Source organism: Perca fluviatilis, chromosome 6 (assembly GCF_010015445.1).
Source record: "Perca fluviatilis chromosome 6, GENO_Pfluv_1.0, whole genome shotgun sequence".
NCBI lineage: Eukaryota > Metazoa > Chordata > Actinopteri > Perciformes > Percidae > Perca > Perca fluviatilis.
The window spans coordinates 4709747-4731328 of record NC_053117.1 but is presented as its reverse complement, the minus strand read 5'-3'; the positions used below and the strand labels follow the sequence as shown (position 1 = coordinate 4731328).

General features: G+C 40.8%; 1 protein-coding gene across 4 annotated transcripts in view; it reads right to left on the bottom strand.

Annotated features, from left to right (window-relative positions):
• golga1 (golgin A1) overlaps positions 1–21582 on the bottom strand; it is a 30606-nt gene that overhangs the window by 3994 nt on the left and 5030 nt on the right. For 2 of the 4 annotated variants that reach the window (XM_039803619.1, XM_039803620.1), the window contains 20 exons: positions 19195–19285; positions 18273–18347; positions 15813–15910; positions 15655–15687; positions 13452–13580; positions 12986–13155; positions 11537–11648; positions 11333–11416; positions 10147–10272; positions 9227–9322; positions 8293–8388; positions 7844–7939; positions 6334–6474; positions 6148–6222; positions 4725–4814; positions 4342–4444; positions 2075–2235; positions 1527–1685; positions 1334–1393; positions 15–239 (listed from right to left, as the gene is read on the bottom strand). In XM_039803619.1, the coding sequence (XP_039659553.1) occupies positions 15–239; positions 1334–1393; positions 1527–1685; positions 2075–2235; positions 4342–4444; positions 4725–4814; positions 6148–6222; positions 6334–6474; positions 7844–7939; positions 8293–8388; positions 9227–9322; positions 10147–10272; positions 11333–11416; positions 11537–11648; positions 12986–13155; positions 13452–13580; positions 15655–15687; positions 15813–15910; positions 18273–18347; positions 19195–19285 (2220 nt within the window). The remainder of the gene's footprint in view (positions 1–14; positions 240–1333; positions 1394–1526; positions 1686–2074; positions 2236–4341; positions 4445–4724; positions 4815–6147; positions 6223–6333; positions 6475–7843; positions 7940–8292; positions 8389–9226; positions 9323–10146; positions 10273–11332; positions 11417–11536; positions 11649–12985; positions 13156–13451; positions 13581–15654; positions 15688–15812; positions 15911–18272; positions 18348–19194; positions 19286–21582) is intronic. The other 2 variants (XM_039803622.1, XM_039803621.1) reach the window with 2 other exon arrangements.

Sequence of the window (21582 nt, the reverse complement as noted above, 5' to 3'; positions counted from 1 at the left end):
CACTGAGGACTTACCTCAGCCTCTCTGGATGACATAAATTTGAGTACGACGTGTTTGAGATACTCAAAGTTGATTTCTCGCGAGTCGTTGAGGTCTGAGGTGTTGGTCACTGTGGTGTTGGAGGTCGGGGGGCTCTGCGTCGATGCTGGCAGCGGGTCTGGACAAACTCTCTCTTGTTTTTCTGCTCGGTTTTCTGGAAATTTCTCTTTCCCTTCAGCTTCTGGCTCAGGCTTCAACTTCTACAGAGCAGAAAGAAGAAGACACTCAAAAAGTATTTAGACCCCTTCACTTCGCTGCTCTAAACAGCAGCTCTATAGCTAGCTCTGTCTGTGGGCAAACAGTTTTTTGTGTGTGTGTGTGTATGAACACGTAGCTGCATGCACGTATATGGTCGCAGCTATTGCAAATTTGTGGTCGTTCATGTTTTGTTATGTTACAACCTTATGTTAAAATTGTTTACATTTATTTTTTACCTCATCAATCTACACTCAATAAATAAGAACGTGTTCTTAATTACCAGGCAAGTGCCTGGTAAATATAAAGGTGAAATAAAACATTAGTTGTAACAGCAGATGGCGTTCTTGTGTTATTTTAAGTGCTCCTGTTCCTTTGGCTTGCCGTAGTGCGGAACCTTTTTGACCCTCGGCCGACACTGAAGGTTAGATTCTGTTTTCTGTTCCACAAGGTAAGGAGAGTTCCCTCTGTATAACTAAAAACACTAGTTAAATCATTAAGATTACTGTCTGTGTTATAGCCTTATACAGCACGTCTGTTCGAAGTGGGATTTTTTTTGAAGAACCGAACCATTTCTGTAAATGAGTCAATAAGCGTCTTGGAAACGGATTGAGATTCTGTCTTGTGTTTTGCAAGCCCCTTAAATAAGGAATGTTTGCTCTGCCTCAACCACCACTTAGAATCCTGTTCCCTGTCTGTTCTACCTGCCCTGGTGCACTTCACCTAAAACATCGCAGAGACTTTGCTTGGGCTCGCTGCCGGAAAGATAGGGTTACATAAAGAACAGACTGGACTAGCTCCCTTATCAAGACATGTTCAGTTTGCAGTAGGGCTGGGTACCAAATTCGATACTTTTTAGGCACTGCCCGAATTGCCTCTAAAGTATTGAGTATTGAAAAATACCTCGTCATTCAATACCCAATTTCTATTTGTTTTATAAAATTGAAAAAAGAATTGTTTAGGAACCGGTATCAAAGTCAGGGTATTGGTATCAGTACCACTATCGAATATCTTTGAACTGTACCCAGCCCTTAGTTTGGAGACATATTGAGAGAACAAAGGAAAACAGAAACCCATGATGACATTCACTGTGTCTCACCAGTTCCTTCTGCAGGGTCCTCTTCAGCTCTGCCAGTCTCTGCTGCAGCTGCTTGATGCTCTGCAAAAAAATGTCAATGTGTTTTATGTGAGGTCATAGATGTTTCTGGAGAATGTTTCTGCTTGGAGCTGATATTGATATATTTGATTAAAAGCTAGAGGACCAACAGAGCGGGAGTATGAAGGGAACTGACCCTGTTCTTGTCGGTGAGCTGCTGCTCTAGCTCTCTGTTGACCTTCTGAATGTGATCCAGATCATCCACCGTCACACTACCGTTATGATCCTCCTCACACACTTCACGGCTGTGAAGCTGTTCCGTCAAGGTTTCCACCTCAACCTCCAGGTATGAGATCTGCCAAAACATACCAAACCACACTGACCATTAATTCATATGCGATCAGTGGCAGTTACCTCTTTGGAGAGGTTGTAGCAGAAAATAGGTTATAAGATATGAGAAAATCTGAATAAAAACAAGATAAAAGCAAAGGGATGGTGGCACATTAATGTATACAAATAAATTAGAGCACTGAATGTGTGCAACACATCGTCAGTACAGCACACAAGACAAATAAAAAACAATATATGATATGAAACTTATTTTAAACTTAAGTCTTAAGGAGAAACTTTTGGTTGGACTTAAAATACCAAACAACTTACGAACTGTGCTTGCTGCAATAATACTGTATACCATACATACATGTATGCACGAATGTATTTCTGACTTTGTGTGTAGGTGCTAACCCGCGCCTGGCAGCTATCTAGCTGCTGTGTCTGGCTGAGCAGCTCCTCCCTCAGGCTGATCAGCTGGGAGTCTTTGTCCAGCAGCATCTGCTCTAGCTGGGCTCGCTGCTGCTCTACGTCCTGCTGTAGCTGGACCAGTGATGCCTGCCGACACTGCACCTCTGCAACACACACACACACACACACACACACACACACACACACACACACACACACACACACACACACACACACACACACACACACACACACACACACACACACACACACACACACACACACACACACACACACACACACGAACACACACACACACACACACACACACACACTTAGTTGCATACATTTGCTGCAGAGTTCCATAATACAGCAGCAGTGACTTGAAACCAGGAAAACAGCACGTTTTTGCCTCCATCTGGTGGAAAACAGTTAAACTTCAGTTTTGAAGCCAGGGCTTAGAATTTTTCTAAGCAGACACCCTGGGGGCCGGACTTTCAAATAAAGAAAATAAAATGAATTTATACCTAATACGCCTATTCTAAATTTTCACTTTCTTACTGAATTAATGCTATTTTTTTTATTTTTTACATGTATTAGTGTGAGCAAACTCCTAAAAAACATGGAAACTCCATAATGATAACTGGCTCTTTAAGTAGAAAAAGATCTCAGACTAGGAGGCAGTTCACTGAGGAGTGATGGTTAAAGTCTGTGATTAGGAAACATGGTTGTAGTATGCAGCATCCTGATTGGTGGAAAATGCTTGCAGAAAGAAAGGCTGTTGTCAGGTAAACATGTCACTGTCAAAGAGGCTGAAGCGAAAAGTTGACGTGGAAAAGCCCAGCTTTAATGATGAATGGACTGATAAGCAGGCTATGCACTCGTCATGTATGCCTCATTTGCAATGAAAGATGTGGTTGCAAAATAATACAACCAGCATTATAATCATCAAGAACGAAGAATTCGAACATAACGATCGCGTCATTCACGTGCATATTAAGAAGCCAGATGTATCTGTTTTGGTCTTATATTACCTCCATTAGATTGTCCGCTCTAGCGGAGAGTTTGGTTTGTTCAGCCAACAGTGAGGTTTACAAGAATTTGTCAAAATTTCCAGATTCCCGGCAAACTAAGATAAACAGTTAGACTAAAAACTGACAGCTTTTGTTTTAGCTTGTTTGTAAAAATTCGCTATTTGCAGAGTAGAGCTGTGTTTGCGTAAAACAGCGCGGTGGACAAGAGTGGACTGAGCAGACAAAGCAGATTGAAATATCGCTTTCTACATGTTTATGCCGATCTACACAGGTGAGTGCATTGACTCACGAAGGTTTAATTGTAGCGTATTTACAGAAAAGAGACTAGCGTGAGTTAATCCGCCCCAGCGGCCGTTGGTTATCCTCTCTGTATCGTTCCCAGTCAGGTGCTGCGTGTTTTAACGCACACACATCTCGACTCAGCTGTGTGTGTGGAGCTCGGGCATCGCTGTACAGAATCCTGGCATGTGAATAGAGATGTAAATACAGGGGGCTGGCTTTTTGCTCTAAATGCTTGAAATGATAAATAACAGAATGCAACTTTTTCATTTTACATTTTGTGAATTCATGATTATTCTGCGGGCCAGACTAAAAGCTTTGGCGGGCCGGATGTGGCCCGCGGGCCGCCAGTTGACGTTGGCTGCTATAGATTGACAGCCTGATATAATAGAATTCATGATTTCATGCTGATTTTAATGTGTTTCAATGGGACATTTTTGTCCCTATGGTTCTGGATACACATTTTATTATTATTAGACTCACACCCTAAATGTACATTATATGCATTAACAGCCAAAATGCACGATTGTATTTGTGGCAAAAATTGTACAACCACACAATCAACCACTTTATGAAAAAAAATAAAAATTAAATTAGACCTCTTTTATTTTATTGCAGTCACAGGCAACCCGCAGCTGCACAAGTACAGTATTCTTATAGCTTGGAAAATAGAATGAAAAAACATTGAGACCTTCATGTAATGTTAAATCTCTCTCCTGAAAGTCACACTTTCTGTTTTATCCCTCCTTGCGATGGTGGACCACATAGATGGACTACATCTGATTTGTAATAAAATGTTAAGATGATATTTAGTCTAATCGTGGTCCGCCATTTTCAGGAATGAGCAACTACTTTTACACAAAAAAGAAATACTTTAGGAACGCAACTCATGATTACAAAATGGAAGCACAGGAACTTTAGGTGTTCATATTTTTAAGTGTGTTTGTGTGTATGTACCATTCTCAAGTGTTTTGATGTCTTCCTCTCTCAGTGCTAGCTTCTCAGTGACAGCTGACAGTTCCTGCTGTGAGGTCTGTAGAGATGGGGTCAGCTCTCCAACCTGACAACAAGCAAAGGCAAACACTTTTCATTACACGGTGTAGGCTTTCACACTGACACATAGAATGACAACCGGCTCTGAATTTCTTTTAACGTTGTGTTATAATCTGCGGGTGATCAAATACAAAAAGGTACAGTCCACTGAATAACAACTCTTCTGTTCCTCCTTTCAACCTGTCCAGAAAGAGAGACTGCTACATGATTGAGGGGAACCACATGTTAGCTACTGGCCATTTATTATTATGAATATTGCATGATGTACAGTATGTTTGCCTACAGACCTGCGTTTGCAGTTCCTCCTTCTGTCGCCTGGTTTCTTCGAGAGCTTTGGCAATTTCTGTGCTCACTGTCTGCTGACTGTTCAGCTCCGCCTGAGGTAACACATTAAAAAGGGTAATTTCAGTTTGTGTCAACATGGACCATATTTTCCCACGCAGTGGGGTCTAATGGTGTTTTTTCCATTACATGGTTCCTGTTCGACTCGCCTCTAGTCTTTTTTTGGTTTTCAATTACGATAAAAAGTCCCTGGTACCTGCCAACAGGTACTTTATTTAGTACCACCTCCGTTGAGGTTCCAAGCGAGCTGAGGAGATGCCAAAAGGTGACGTGAAAACCTGCAGACTCCTGATTGGTCGGAGAGAATCGTCACTAATCACTGCCTTATCTTTGCTAGCGACAGACGGGGGTGTCCTGAACAAAGCCGCCATTTTTAAATAGTTTAGCCAGCGGTGTTTTTTTTTGCTGCCTCCAGCTTCTTTAGAAACTAAATGTGTCTTCTGGCAAACAGCCACTTTTCTCCTATCCATAACGCTGTCAGACACAATCTGAGCCTGTCAGTGGCAAAAACAGCACTTTTAGATTTAAAGATCGTTGTTCCCATCAGTCACTTAGATACAAAAATATAGGAAAATAGGGTCCAGATTGAAAAAAAAAAAAGTTACCATTTAGGACCAAGACTACAGATACACTCTGCTTTCCTTTTATGAAAATTAGTCCTTAGATCTCTATATGTCTAGTAGATCTGACAATTTAGGGGCAATTTATATTGCTTTTGGCGTTGTAATATGGCAGTCAGTGAAGCTGTATCACATTATGTGAAGTCTACAACTGGAATGTGTAAGGTTTACAAGTCTCGCTTTGCCAGACCCTCCTACAAAATGCGCTGGAGGAGGGTCTGGCTAGTCCACACAGCATTCGGGGGTGGGAGGAAAACATGCTCTGGTTTAATGGCATTTCTTTAAACTAATCACAGTCGTTTTGGGCGGTGCTAAGCACCGGAGAAAAGCTGCGGTGCCGCTGCAAAATAGGCTCTGAAGGAACTTGTTTTTGTGGAACATGTGTACGTTTAAAAGTTGTTTTAAAAAAACTCAGATTGGACAGATAGTCTAGCTAGCTGTCTGGATTTACCCTGCAGAGATCTGAGGAGCAGTTAACCATAGTCCTCACAAATCCACCGGAGGTTAGAATGCAAACACAAAGGAAGCCCAAGGCAACGGAGCAATCCCGGAAGTGGAATGTCAAGGATATAGACTATGCGTTTACAGATTTTGATCTAGAATAGTTGGAATACGTGGATTTTTTTCCATCACGTTCTTATTTAAAAACACTGAATAACAGCAGAGAATATGAATTATCTGCATTTAAAAGTCAATCAAATGTGAATTTGTGCATTCAAAAAAACTAGTGTATTGTAGTTGATCTTACCCTGCACTGTTCCAGCTCGCCTGTCCGCTGGCTCAGAGTGGCGTTTGCTTCGTCCCTCTGCTTGTCCAGATCAGCCTAGCACACAGGAACAGCAAAGGGAAAACAGTCATCACAGAGCAAACCACTGACCATTCATTAACTCACATCTCCTAGAGCATATAGTTGAAAAGGAGAAGAAGAACTTACCATTCTGTCATGCAACATCTGTCTTTCTGTCTGTAAAGAGGTGATACTTTCCTCCAGGCGGCTGGTCTTCTCCTCACTCTGCTGCTGTAACAAACAGACCTGCTGATCCAGAAAGGCCTTCTCTGCACTCCACTCTCCTAGCTGAACAAAACACACATACAAATGCATATTTAACATATGCATACAAAAAACTACTTTTACTTGATTTTAACTAGGGCTGCTCGATATGAGGAAAATATGCAATGTGCGATAACGATGTGGAATATTGCGATAACGATATAACTTATTATTTATTTATTAATTAATGTTAAAGTGTATACAGTTCTGCTGCTTTCAGTATTCTGCTAAAATACAACAAACTATTTGTTGAATTTAAAACAAATGAAAGTAAATAAAAAATAAAAAATTTGATTGAACAAATTGAACATTGATTTGAATATAAAATGCAGCACTAAAAAAAGGACAGTTACATTTAAAGTGCAGTTTTCTGCTGATATTGTCTTTCAACTAACACAAAAAATCTCTTATGCGATATACCATGTTTATTGCGGCAGTTGATATTTAAATAAATATTTAAAATTTAGTTTGGCCATTTGTTGAGTAATGACGTGGAGCAGGACCAGACATTTTTATTTAATTAATTTTTTAACACAAATAATTCACTTGTGTCAATTTGTAAATAAAAATTTGCATTTTATATTTAATATTTATTAACCATTTATTGATTTCTGCGTAATAATTGACAGAGGAAAATGCTTAAACTTTGCATCCATAGTTCCCACTTATATTCTATTTTTGGTGAGGCAAGCTTTACTTGTTCACTTTCCCAGTTTGCTGAGAATCAGATCCGAAACCGTTAAAGAGAGCATCCTGCAAACAGAAGTGTAAAGGTTCAGTGATAACTATACTTAGGTAAAACTATGGCTTAAACAGATACAAATTTGCAAACACTAAGTCACATGTTTGATACAGCACAGCATAATTTACGCTCCTCTGTTGTTTATTCTTAGTTGTTATTTCAGTAAATGTATTTACTTCTTATCCTTAGTTACATAAGTCTGCCTGTCTGTGTTTGTTTTACTATAAGTTTGCTTTAATTGTCAGCTTTTAACCATCTACGCTGCTGCCTCAGTCTGCTGGTCTTTATACATGTACTGTATGTGGCTGCACTCCATGTTTGCTTTGCGGTTAGTTTTTATGCATCTGTGGCTGCCTGTTTGTCTGCTTCAATTGTTAGTTTTTTACCATGTGTCATTTCTAAAAGCCTAACCAGGGACAAGGACTGTAAACTAGCCTACAGCTGAGATAAGATAAGTCCCTCATACATTACATCATTTGCACTTAAGATGTAACAACGCCTATATGCATTGTCCCGGATAAATAAACTTATAAAATAAAAAATATATAAATAAAAATAACTTTACGCTGGAAATACTAAGCCTATTCCTGTCAAAAAATAAAATAGTCAAAAAGTCATTTTGTGCTCTTTCTTGACTGTTGTGGCACTCACCTGTTTAGCCATGTGCTGCTGTTTCTCTGTGATCTGATGCTCTGCACTCTTCAGTCTCTCACTACTCTCCTGGACTTTCTGCTCCAAATTAGCTATCTGAGACAGAAAGTAGTACAATGATTGATTGGGACTAGACTTCCACACTGTGAACATCATCATCTGCCACTCAAGAGAAATCCTTTTGTTTCCTATTAAAAAGGTGAGGAACCAGACATATTAATATGAATTTGTATACACATAAGTCAGCCCAGCCAGAATGCCCTGGCCATTGCAAATTTGTTTCACTGTTGTCAGCTGTCCTTAGACAGTCTTTACTGTACGCTCCCTTGGTCCCCATAGCCATGTGATTTTATTAATGAACAATAATTTAAGAGGAACAAGAAGCTGATTAGGGTCATTTAATAATTCCATGATCCGTTATTGTTGCAGTAATGTGTCTGATTGCTTACTTGTGTGTCTGTTCTCTCTCTGTAGGCTCTGGAGGAGTCGTCTTTGTGTCGGAGAAGGGTCTGCAGCTCAGTAATGCTGCAGCTCATTCTGGATACCTAGTTCAGACAGGACACAAACAGCTGAAGGGACATTCTGTCACACTGATTTGTAACCTTAGCTAAGACTGTTCTCCGTACGAGTTGGGAAAGCCACGTAGAAGCATTGCCACAGTCAACATTTCCTTTGGATTGAAACTTGATTGAAACTGAAATTAGGGTTGCACAATATATTGTGTTTTTATCGTCTCCGCGATATCAACTGGTGCAATAAACACATTGCGAAAGGCTGCGACACATCGCAAAAGACACTCAGAGATTGTTTGTGTTAGTTGAAAGAAAATATCAGCAGAAAACTGCACTTTCAAATGTAACTGCCATATTTTTAGTGGTGACTTTTATATTCAATTCAATGTTCAATATGTTCAATAAAAGAATGCTGGAAATGATTTCCTTTTATTTGCTTTATATTCAACAAGCAGTTCGTTGTATCTTAGCAGAATACTGAAAGCAGTAAACGGAGTACGCTTTAATATCGGTTTATTTATCGCAAGTAATATCGTTAAAGCAATATACAACTTTATCGCATATTTTCCTAATATTGTACAGCCCTAATTAAAATGACTAGATTTCATGTAATTTTAGTGGAAACGGGAATAAATAAAAAGGTGCACTCTTTCTATTCACCTGAAGCTGAAACAGTATAAACTGTTATTTGGTGACCTAAGTTTGCCAATTTAGCACAATGAGAACATTTTACAGCAGTTATAATTCAACCTAATCCACAAAAAATATATATAACAATGTCTTTGCAGATTTCATGCCAAATGGTAGTTAATAGATTCAGAGGCTGTACCATACAGTAGGTCTGGGTTAGTGAACAGGTGCAGAGGTTTACCTGCGTCTCCAGAGAGCTGACAGTATCAGCATGGTTGGTCCGAACCAGCAGCAGCTCTGCTCTGGTCTCTTCCAGACTTTGCTCCAGGCTGGACTTCTGAAAAGGCAACAACTGGACTGATGAATAGGAGGTTACATCATTCCCTAATAATCATAATGAAATACATTTAAGGTAAGCTCGACATCTGTTAGGCGTTAATGCGATTTTTAAACACTACTATTACAATTTATTGCCCTTTTCCAACTTCAAATTATGTCCCCAAAGGAAAACTTAGTCAATCCGTTTTATCTAAAAAGATAAATGTTTCTGTTTGTTCATCTCCAGGGTTTTTCCTGCAAAGAGGAATTTTTGGCGGCCCCCAAAGATGTTTTAAACCAGCCTAAAAAAATCAAATAAAAAAATAAAAAATCAACAGCACCAAAATTATAAGACTTGGGAATAAAAATCTAATATGTAGATGTTGCTGTTGAACTGAGACACACATTTCAGGTTACAGGAAAGTACTGATATTTTTTATTGGAATTTTTTTTAAATTATTTGAACTTTAGCTTTTGTGTTCAATGTTGCATGCTTATTAAAAGAAAAACACTTATTGCTCGTAGTTCATATCCATGTTCTCATTCTTGCATAAGAATATAGAGAAGCTTTGATGGAGTCTCATGTTATAATGCTCAATGACATGTTTTATCTGTTACACAGTAAATATTGAACTTATTTGAAATGTTGTTGTTTTTAAATCGCAATATCTGGCAGAAAAATCGCAATTCGATTTTTTTTGCCCAAAAAAACAATGGTAATCTGTTGAGTGGCTGGTGGAATTTGACCATTCACTAGCCATTTAGCTGGGGGACGATTAAGTTAATTTTGAACCCTGGTTCCAGCCAACAGTGGCCTAAAGCCCTGCTCTGGATGTTCTTCACCTCCTGGAGAAGCTCCTGTAGATGCTCGTCCTGGCTCAGGTTCCCATGCAGCCGTCTCTCCAGAGACGTCACTTTCTTCTGAAGGTCCACTAACAAGCGCTCCTTGTCCTCCTCCGTTACAGCAGCCTGACGATGGCGATGGAAGACATGAAACAGTCAAACTTTATCTCAACTTAATTTTACAACCTGTATTCTTAATATTGTTATTCTAAAAGATAATAATTTATAACAACTTATGTCACCAGTCAATAACTGTTAATCGACAAAAAGAAGAACCAGTAGATGGCAGAGGGGTACTTTACAATCACAATGAATGCACAATAAACTTACGAGTTTCAATTGAACGCACCCATCGGTGTTGTTTCTCCCACAGCAGCAGTGGCCATGGAGGCTCAAAGTGCAGATAGTCTACTCTGTGTATATAGATGCTGACGGTTGTATGTCTTGGTGTTGGAATCCTTTTGAGTGAAATACTGCCACACGTTAGCCTAACGGTAGTCTATATCGACGACATTTCATTTATGGGATTGTTCCAGTACGCGGATGTCCCTCATTTTCAGCCTGATGTCCCTAACCTTTCTCTGTCTCTGTGTTGGCGTTCTAACCTCCAGTGGATTTCTGAGGACTATGGTTAACTGCTCCTCAGATCTCTGCAGGGTAAATCCAGACAGCTAGCTAGACTATCTGTCCAATCTGAGTTGTCTGTTGCACAACTAAAACTACTTTTAAACGTACACATGTTCCACCAAAACAAGTTCCTTCCCGAGGCTATTTTGCAGCGGCAGCTTTGCTCCGTCCGGCGCTTAGCACCACCCAAGACGATTGTGATTGGTTTAAAGAAATGCCAATAAACCAGAGCATTTCCATCCCGGAATGCTGTGTGGACTAGCCAGACCCTCCTCCACAGCGCTGTGAAGGAAGGTCTGGCAACGTGAGACTAGCCTAACGGTAGGCTAAAATGACCTGCTGCCAAGTGTAGTGTTAACTAGCGTCACACACAGTGATGCTTCTCTTTCCTGTAATGTCCATTTTGGAGCAAAAGAGGGCAGTGCAGGCATTTAAGCGTAACCGAAATAAGGCACAGAAATCTGCGTCGCCATTCGTTCCGGTAGATACCGATGCCATATTGGCACCAAGTTTCGGTAGCCAACCCTAATGCAGAGTCCCAATATGATTACGTTCTGACCTTTTGTTGTTGCAACTTCAGGGCATCATGCTCAGTCTGTAATTCTTGGAGGGACCTTTCTAAAGTTGACACCATACTCTGTGACTGGAAAACAAACATTTTACAAACTCACAGCTGCCTTGAAAAATTATTTATGAATGAATAGTGTTGATATCTTCAGTAAAGAAGTAGTAGAGTGTAGCTTGTGTTATGTTCAGGACTGACCTTCTGAAAGTCTTCAGAGACCTGCTGAATGACTGACTGCAGCTCCTGGCATCCTCCCTCCAGCTCACTGATCTTCTTGTCCGCCTCCTCTCTGAGCAGCAGCAGTTCCTCTCTGTACACATTTAATGACATGCACAAAAACCAACAACAAATGTAAACTGAGAATTTCTAGAGTTAGGTGTGAATTGAACTTTCTTTAATTTATATTCGTTAACTTTAAAGTTAACAAAGGCAAATCCCTTATGTAATTGCCAGGGATATGGTTTGTATTTTTGACAGCTTTTTTAATTGTAGCAAAGCAGCTAAGTCTCATAGTGCAGCAGATTCAGTAGCTTGACCAACAGACCAAAATAAACATTTTGAAAAGAGCATAGAAATCTACGGAAGCCCTGAAAGACAAGGTGAATAAAAAGTTTAGGTTTTTGCCATCAATAGTATCGCCTACGTAGGTGAAACTATCCAGTATTTCCCACACATAGACTAATTTGTGGCGGTGCGCCATACAATCAATACCAGCCGCCACACATTGTGTTTCGTTATTATTTAAAAAAAATTGTAAACGCTATTTTAAAACGCGCAGCGTATTCGTTCAGCTGCATTTCCTTTACCTGCTCTCCTCTGTCTCTCTGTCGCTCACGCGTCTCACAGACAGACAGACAGACAGAGACACACACACACAGTCTGTCTCCATCAAAACGAGAGAAGACGGCTGGCGAAATTCACAAGTTCACAAAAGGTTGGTATCTTGTGAACACCTTTACACAATCACACATAAAAAATTCCTATAAAAATATTTTTGATTCTGAATACAATGTTGTCAGTGTGTTAATGTTAAATGTTAAAAGTCCCGAACCGACTCTTAGCAAACAAGCGATTGCGCCTGCTTTAGAAAGTTAACTAGTCACAAGTTTGCGGTAAAATTCAGTTGGGTTGTCGAGGTCAAAACACTATATGTAGCAGCTGTGAATCAAATAAACTTATTATAAATAATGTCATGTCATTTTTTTTACTCTTACACTGAATGTTTGCTGTTTCAATCCAGATGAGTATTGGAAAGTATTTTCCGCAACTGAAAAAAGCACGAGTTGAGGATGAGGACCAGCCTGAAACGGAGGTATCAGTCTGAAACAGAGCTCAACAGTCCCACCAGTGGAATTAGTTAGATACATAGTGTAGATACATATTGCATGTAGTCCGATGATGTCATTCACATGAATATTAAGTAGCCATGTGTTGACTGAAAGAGAGAAAAAAAGATCACTGGTGGCCTGGGCAAGCTGCTGAATTTACAAAAAATTGCTTAGTAAGATAAACAGTTAGACTACATATCAGACAACTTTCTTGGGAATTTGCTACAAATGACGATGCCCGAAAAAACCTTTTTTTCCACCTTGCTTTTCAGGGCTTTCGTAAAAGTAGTGTACTTCTGCCTGTTGCATTCCTTCTTACCGCTCTATTTCGAACTCCGAGTTGAGTCTGCAGCTCTCCTCATGCTGCTTTTCCAGAGCCTGGAGTTTCCTTCGAGCCTCAGACAACCCTTGCTTTGCTGACTGAACTTCAGCCTCCTTTTGCTGGAGCTCCTGATCCCGCTGGCTCAGCTGTTCCTCCTTCTTCAGCAACTGATAGACATAAACGTAAAAATAAATCACAATCAAAGAGCATACAATGCAAAGAAAGTGCTGCTATGAACACAGGTAAAATAAAATCACACCTCAACAAACTGTGTGCTTTTTCAAAAAAGCACTTCAGACTCTCCTATCCTGCACTGAGGCTTGCATATTGCTCCTACTCTAAAGCATAGTTCTTTAAGTGTCTTTAATCGGGGGGGGGGGAATGGCAAATTGATGGTAGCAAACGGCATCCCTGTTTTTAAGTAATGCTGCAAATCCAACAATCCAACTCCACATGTACGCACCATGTGTTTAACTTTAGCGAGCTCCTGCTGCTGAAAGCCCTCCAGTTCATCCAGGTCATCCCTTTTCTGGAAGAGTGCTAAGCTTTGCTCCATCATCTCCTCTATCCGGGCTGACAGGACAGCTTTGTCCTAAACAAACACAACAGTAATAATAATAATAATAATAATAATACTACCTTTTATTTATATAGTGCCTTTACGAAACCCAAGGACACACACACACACACACACACACACACACACACACACACACACACACACAACACACACACACACACACACACACACACACACACACACACACACACACACACACACACACACAGAGGAATTGTCCTTTTCAGGACATGAGCCGTTTTCAAAACTATCTAATTTAAGTGTGCTTTTACACCAGAAGTTCAGTTTGTTTGGTTCCAACCAAAAATAAAATAAAATAAAGTAATACAATGTTTCACGTACTTTTAAATAGACGGAGTAGGACACAAGCACAATACGCTCACGGTTTAACTCCTTTTCACTTTCTGACATATCAGGGAACATTCCTACAATCATATAGTGATGCACATAAATGATACCATGATTGTCAAGGGATCTTGCAGAAATATAGGCAACATATACAGCTTACAGCCCAGATCAGGAGATTACTTTCCAAGACATTTAATAATTAGCAGATAGCTTTTGAATTCATGCTAAAATAACATATCTACTACCCTAAAATTCTCTGGTTGGTCTGCTTTGCTTATACACCACAACCAAACCGCACCACACAAGTTTGACTCCTCATCAGGGGGTCTCAGTCCGGTTGTTTAGTCTGCATCTAGTTTCGCATTGCCAGACCTTCCTCCACAGCGCTGCGGAGGAGGGTCTGGCTAGTCCACACAGCCATTCTGGGATCGAAGAAAAACGTGCTCTGGTTTATTGGCTTTTCTTTAAACCAATCACAATCGTCTTGGGCGGCGCTAAGCACCGGACACAATAATGGTACCTCTGCAAAATAGCCTCTGGAAGGAACTTGTTTTGGTGGAACACGTGTACGTTCAAAAGTTGTTTTAGTCGTGCAAAAGAAAACTCAGATTGGACAGATAGTCTAGCTAGCTGTCTGGATTTACCCTGCAGAGATCTGAGGAGCAGTTAACCATAGTCCTCACAAATCCACCGGAGGTTAGAATGCCAACACTAATGGCTATTTTCCAGTACGTAGTACCTGCTCAACTCACCTCCCCTTTTTTGGTATTCCATTATAAAAACAGGTACTTTTTTTAGTACCACCTCTGTTGAGGTTCCAAGTGAGCTGAGACAATACCAAAAGGTGACGTGAAAACCTGCAGACTACCGATTGGTCGGAGAGAATCGTCACTAATCACTGTGTCATCATTGCTAGTGACAGACGGGGGTGTCCTGAACAAACCCGCCATTTTTAAATAGTTTAGCCAGTGGTGTTTTTTTTTGCTGCCTCCAGCTTCTTTTGAAACTAAATGTGTCTTCTGGCAAACAGCCACATGCCGAGAGTCAAAAACACACCTTCCACGTTGTGTGTGTGTTGCGTTAGAAGTGAAAAGAATGAGATGCCCGCACTCTGCTAACACTCCCATACGTTTATTGTGCAGCGACGTTTTGACCCTGCGGGCATCTCATTCTTTTCAGTTGTATCCAGCCCCTTTTTGCCCTGCACCTCACCGGTGGGGATGTGCACACTACCACTACGGGTCTGTGTGTCGCGTTATGTCACAGCAGTTTCCTGCGGAGTCGCTATGACGACCAGCCACGCTCGCCTCACGCATGAGGCGGAACTAAATCTGCAATGGAAAATGGAGGACGGGGCACCGAGTCGAGTAGAGCTGATACTAGCAGTGGTAAGCGCCAAAAGAAAGCGGAAGGTGACAGACATCCGGCCGAAAAGAGGGACATTCGCTGGAATTTCCTGCGGCACCGGAGCAATCCCGGAAGTGAAACGTCATTGATATCGACTAGTCTGCACCAGACTTCAATAGACAACTTTCCTACCAGCCCAAGCAAACCAAATGGGCAAATGCATCAACTGCAAGTTAAACTGAACCACATCAAACAGGTTAAGTGTGAAAGCACCCAATTTGATACTTGCACTGATTTTTAATTGCTTGCTCCTTCTATTTTAGGTGTAAAAACAGTCACATTTTAACATCTTCAATTTCAAAAGTCACCAAAGATAGATCTAAAGACTTACCTTTTCCATATCAGCCATCTTCTCCATCCATTCCTGCAGGTAAAGGATAGAAGAAGAAGAACCCGCAAGGGTAAATTACATTTTGGAAGAAAGAATTAGGAAGAGATAAGTAGACAAGCCACAAATCAGGACTGTACAAAGAGTGAGACAGCATTTACCTGATCCTTCTTTTCCAGTGCTAAAGCCATCCCCTCTGCCATTTTGGCTCTGCCGGCCTGGTGAGACTCATTCTGGTCTTGAAGTTTCTTTATGGATACTGTGCAGCGAAAGTGAGAAAAAGAAAAAGAAAGGGAACGATGGAAACCATACACAGAGGTTTGTATGCAAAGAGAACAGAAATGTTAAACAGCAGAGGCAGTGGCACCGTTAGTAGCTGTGAAAAGTTAAGAGTCAGATTAAGAAGTGTTTTCATCCCAAAAGCAAAGACAGGCAAAGACAAGCGATGCATGGCGACTGACAACAAAAAAACTATTTATGCACGCTAACCCTGCAAAAGAGAAAACATATCCACCCTAAAAAACATATTGTTGAAGCTGCACTGTTCATTACAACTCACAATACTTGAGTACCAGACAGAACCAACAACAAACTGAAGGCTTTACTATTCTTAAAGCTGTAATATGTAATACTAGAGAATAGACCTTGATACTCCGTAGTTCTTTACCATGAACTAAACCTTTCAAATCAGCTCTGAGAGGGGCGCTAGGGGAAAAGCTGTGTGTTGATCAAATCAAAAGGTTCAAAATTTCTGAGATATTTTGAGAGAAAAGTTAACATCTTAGCCTGATCGTGGCACTAGAGACTTGTGGAGTGCCCAAAATGGAAATCGTTCATTCTGTGGGGAGCATGAATGTGCTCTGGAAATTTCACGGCAACCTGCTGGTAACCCCACATGTCCAATGGATGCAGCCGTGTCGCTCTCCTGTGGTGCTACCACGCCAAAGTTAACATAGATAACATAAACTGACATGAAATTTATGTCAATTGGCGATCAATATGAGCCTGGGCTGCACGATATGACGAAAATATGTGATACGCGATAACGTTGTTGAATATTACTTGCGATAAACATATTAAAGTGTACTCAGTTCTGCTATTCTGTTGCTTTCAGTGTTCTGCTAAAATCCAACAACTACTTGTTGAATTTAAAACAAATGAAAGGAAATATTTTCCAACATTCTTTTATTACACAAATTGAACATTGAATTGAATATCAAAGGCAGCACAAAAAAAAATTAACAGTTACATTTTAAAGTGGTTTTCTGCAGATATTTTCTTTTAACGAACACAAAAAATCTCTGAGTGTCTTTCACGATATGTCACAGCCTTTCGAGGTGTGTTTATTGCACCAGTCGATATCGCAATGTAATATAAAAACTATACATTTTGCAGCCCTAATATAGGCGTTTATATACATTCCTTTGTAAGTGAATTTGACTCTTAAGAGTGAGCTGGCAAAAATAAACCTAGAGTGTAAAGTTAGTAACACGGACAAAAGACCTGCGAGTGAGAAGAAGAACAGAGTCGGAACGGGACACGGACGCTCCCAGTGGACATTAGGGGGTTAGGTTGTGTTATTTAAGATATTTTTGCATTTCACGAATCCAAATTTCAGCCAAGGGGAAAGGTCACCAAAAACATTAGAATTCATCCTCAGGAACATAAATATCCACACTATAATCTCAAAAAGCGTTGGACCTACCAACTACTGTCACAAAAACAAAAAATACATGGACAAATCGGTCATAAAATGGATTAGGCACAAGGCAGATGTACCAGCTTGTCCACTGGCAGTGAGCCCAACAGACAGAGTGCAACACACCTATAAGACACGTTGATAATTAAATAACAGATGTGGCTGCAGCCTGCAATAATTTTTTTTAATGTAGCAAGTGTAGCTAGTGAAGCTAGTGAGCTGTATTTATATCATACAGTCTGTGTTTCTTTTACGCATACGTCCAACTGAAAGCAACAGGCAAATCACATCTTCAGGAGCAGTTACCACGCACTGTAGGAAATCTAGGAAACCATTAACTCAAGTAGGCGTGTGGGGCAAACTGAGAGAAAGTGAGTACACCAACAAAGTAGCAGACATTCAAAGCTCTAAAATCAATGTTCTCAAAAAATACCAGTGTAAAAGATTCAAGGGTGGATTTGGATTAGATTAAAAAGGAAAAAGCATTCAGCACTCCCAAAGCAAACCTCTAAAGCCTATGATAAGGATTGGGCATCGAGAACCGATTCCTACTTGGAAGCGTTTCAAAAACTGCGATTCCAGTGGAATTGTTTTTTTTAATTGTAATGCGCAAGTTTTGGTTTCCGTAGCGGCCAGGCCCTTGTTTTATGCTTGTTGTGTTGCAGCCATTTCAACTCCACCCTCCACCCCAGGATCGGAATCGATAAGAACCGGAATTGAAAGGAAGAATCGGAATGGGAATCAGAATTATTAAAATCCAAACGATGCACAACCCTACCAATGATATTAGCTTCTGCAATAAAAAAAAAAAATAAAAATCATCTTCATGGGAGGAAGTGATGACACGCCAGGTGATGGTTATTACAGCGGACAGACAGATGAGAGAAAGGAAGCTATTTGGGAGGAGAGTAGAGGTACGTACAATCCTGATGCTTTTCTAATGCAATTTCAAGCTTGTCCTTGGTCTTCTGCATAATTCGTAGCTGCTCAGCGTAGTCTAGTGTTGGGAAGTAGGGTTATGGGAATCAAATCACACACACACACACACACACACACACACACACACACACACACACACACACACACACGAAGGAACCGGCAGGTGAAGAGAGAAAGTGAATAAAAAGGAGAGGGAGAAAGCAAAAGGGAAAACATGATTGAGAAATAATGGAAGGTAAAACTATTATGATGATTTTCTTATCTGAGAAAACCATAGTGGTTAAAAGGCTGCATGAGAATGTGCGACCTTTAACCTTTTCTAAGGAAAAGCCACCCAAAGGAAAGATGAGCTCAAATATACTGAGTAAAGGAGGAAAACAACCAGTGTTTTATTCAACATTTTGACAGTGCAATATTTGTCTAGAGGATTCTTCTGTTCATTTAGATGGCTGGTCCTGTGCTTGTCAATCTGTCTGGTATATATTATAAACTTTAGTGCTTAATAGTATTTATTGTGGGTGTAACTGAAAAAAAGAGAAGCATACAAAGTGAAATTGCTAGTTTATTTTAAATTGGGACATCATTTGTCGTCAAAGTTGCCTTACAAGGCAGTAGACTGTTAAATGATCATTTATTACATAATTTGCAGGTAAAATAATACTGTGTCAAATATTTATCAACACTGCAATGACAGTTTTGGTTAATGCTTCAGCTTCGCTCATACAGAATTGGCCATTTGATATAATTCTGATATTCTATCATCTTACAGTTAGATAGGATCTATCGCTTACAGGTACAAGTTGCACTTTTTAAATTGAAATGTGTCTGATCCTGGGTGCTGATCTCTCCCGAGAGCTACAGGCTGAATCGCTCCAGCTGCTTAACCTTTGACTGACATGTCCTACCTGACAGCTTGGCCTCCAGCTTCCGGATCTGATCATTCCTCCTGAGAAGCTGTGCGGGCAAGTCGTCCCTGGAGCTGCTGCCATCAGATGCCTGAAGAGAAAGACACACACACACACACACACACACACACACACACACACACACACACACACACACACACACACACACACACACACACACACACACACACACACACACACACACACACACACACACACACACCTGAAGTTGCTGTTTCACAGTCAGAAATCATCAAGTCATTCTATTATTATCACACTCGGGGTTTTTCCTGCATAGAGGAATTTTTTTTTGAAGTTATTGTGCTGGGCCCTAAACACCTCCAAACCTCATTATCTAAAGACATAGCTACTTCACGCCCTGGCCCCCAGCTACATAGATGATATTATTCATCTTCACGTAGCCCCAAGGTCCCTCAGATCCTCCAGCCAAGGCCTCCTCCATGTCCCACGGTCCCGGCTTAAGCAAAAAGGTGACAGAGCCTTTTCTGTTGCTGGTCCTCAGCTGTGGAACCGACTGCCACCTGACATCAGAAATGCCCCTTCAATTGTGATATTCAAAACTCATCTTTTTACATTGGCCTTCCCGGCATCTTAATTGTCTTATCCTGCTAGGTTTGTAATTAAGTGTTTGTCTTTCGATGTACTTTTTAGCCTAAATTACTGATTTGTACGTGTTTTATTTTATTTTTCTTATTTTATTTTATCACCCTGTGGCTAATGCGCTATGTACAGCGCTTTGGTCAGCGCGAGCTGTTTTTAAATGTGCTATAGAAATAAACTTTACTTACTTACTACTTACTGGATGGTATTGCCCTGGCCTCCAGCACTACTGTCAGAAATCTAGGGGTTATTTTTGATCAGGCTACATCCTTTAACGCCCATCTAAAACAAACCTCAAGAACAGCCTTTTTTCATCTTCGTAACATCGCCAAAATTAGGAATATCCTGTCTCAAAACGATGCTGAAAAACTAGTCCATGAATTTGTTACTTCCAGGCTGGACTATTGTAATTCCCTACTGTCAGGTTGCTCAAATAAGTCCCTTAAGACTCTCCAGCTGATCCAGAATGCTGCAGCGCGTCTTCTCATAAGAACTAAGAAAAGAGATCATATTTCTCCTGTATTAGCTTCTCTGCATTGGCTTCCTGTAAAATCCAGGATTGAATTTAAAGTCCTTCTCCTGACCAACAAAGCTCTAAATGGTCAAGCACCATCATATCTAGAAGAGCTCCTAATACCCTATTGTCCCACTAGAGCACTGCGCTCCCAGAATGCAGAGTTACTTGTGGTAGCTAGAGTATCTAAAAGTAGAATGGGAGCCAGACCCTTCAGTTATCAGGCTCCTCTCCTATGGAACCAGCTCCCGATCTGGGTTCGGGGGGCAGAAACTGTCACCGCATTTAAGAATGAACTTAAAACTCTCCTATTTGATAAAGCTTATAGTTAGGGAGTGAGGAGTTGCAGCGTCCGCCTAACCAGGCCCACATGCTTCTCTTCATAGTCATTAGATTAATAATATAACAAAAGTAGGAGGAGACAGGCCAGCACAGCCCGATCCAGTAGGGGAGAGTTTCAAGTCCAAACAGGCCACCTCTCCTTATGACCTGTCTCTCTTAGTTACGCTGTTATAGTTCTAGACTGCCGGGGGACTTCCTTCCTTTGACACACTGAGCTGCTCTCTCCTCTCCCTTTCTATTACCATTTGTGTGCATCCAGTCCCATAACTGCTTGTTATTAATCCTAGCTTCTGGGGAGTTTACTCCCCGGAGTCCTTATGTTTTTTCACCCAGCTTATTTCCTTGGAGAACGTTGGAACCAAGATCTTGGTTGCAGCTGTCGCTGTGGTCCTGCTGCACTCCCTGCTAAGCTCTGCGGTGCCCTGCAATGTCATGCTGCGTCCTGCTGAACCCTGCTGCTTCCTGCTACGTCCATCCATGCTCTGCTGGGCCACGCTACATCCTGTAACGCCCTGCAGTGCACTGATATGACATGAACTACTAGGACTACCATTTGAAGTCACCGTTCCATTATTAATGTGATCATTACTGCCACTGTTCATCGCATCCCCAACCGGCACCGTCAGACACCGCCTACCAAGAGCGTGGGTCTGTCCAAGGTTTCTTCCCAAGAGGGAGTTTTTCCTCGCCACTGTCGCACTGCTTGCTCTTGAGGGAATTACTGTAATTGTTGGGGCTTTGTAAATTATAGAGTGTGGTCTAGACCTACTCTATCTGTAAAGTGTCTCGAGATGACTCGTGTTATGATTTGATACTATAAATAAAATTGAATTGAAATGTGTTTAAAGATACAGTGTGTAGTTTGTGTCTCCCCCATGAGGAATTCTAAGTAATGACAACAACACTGTCGG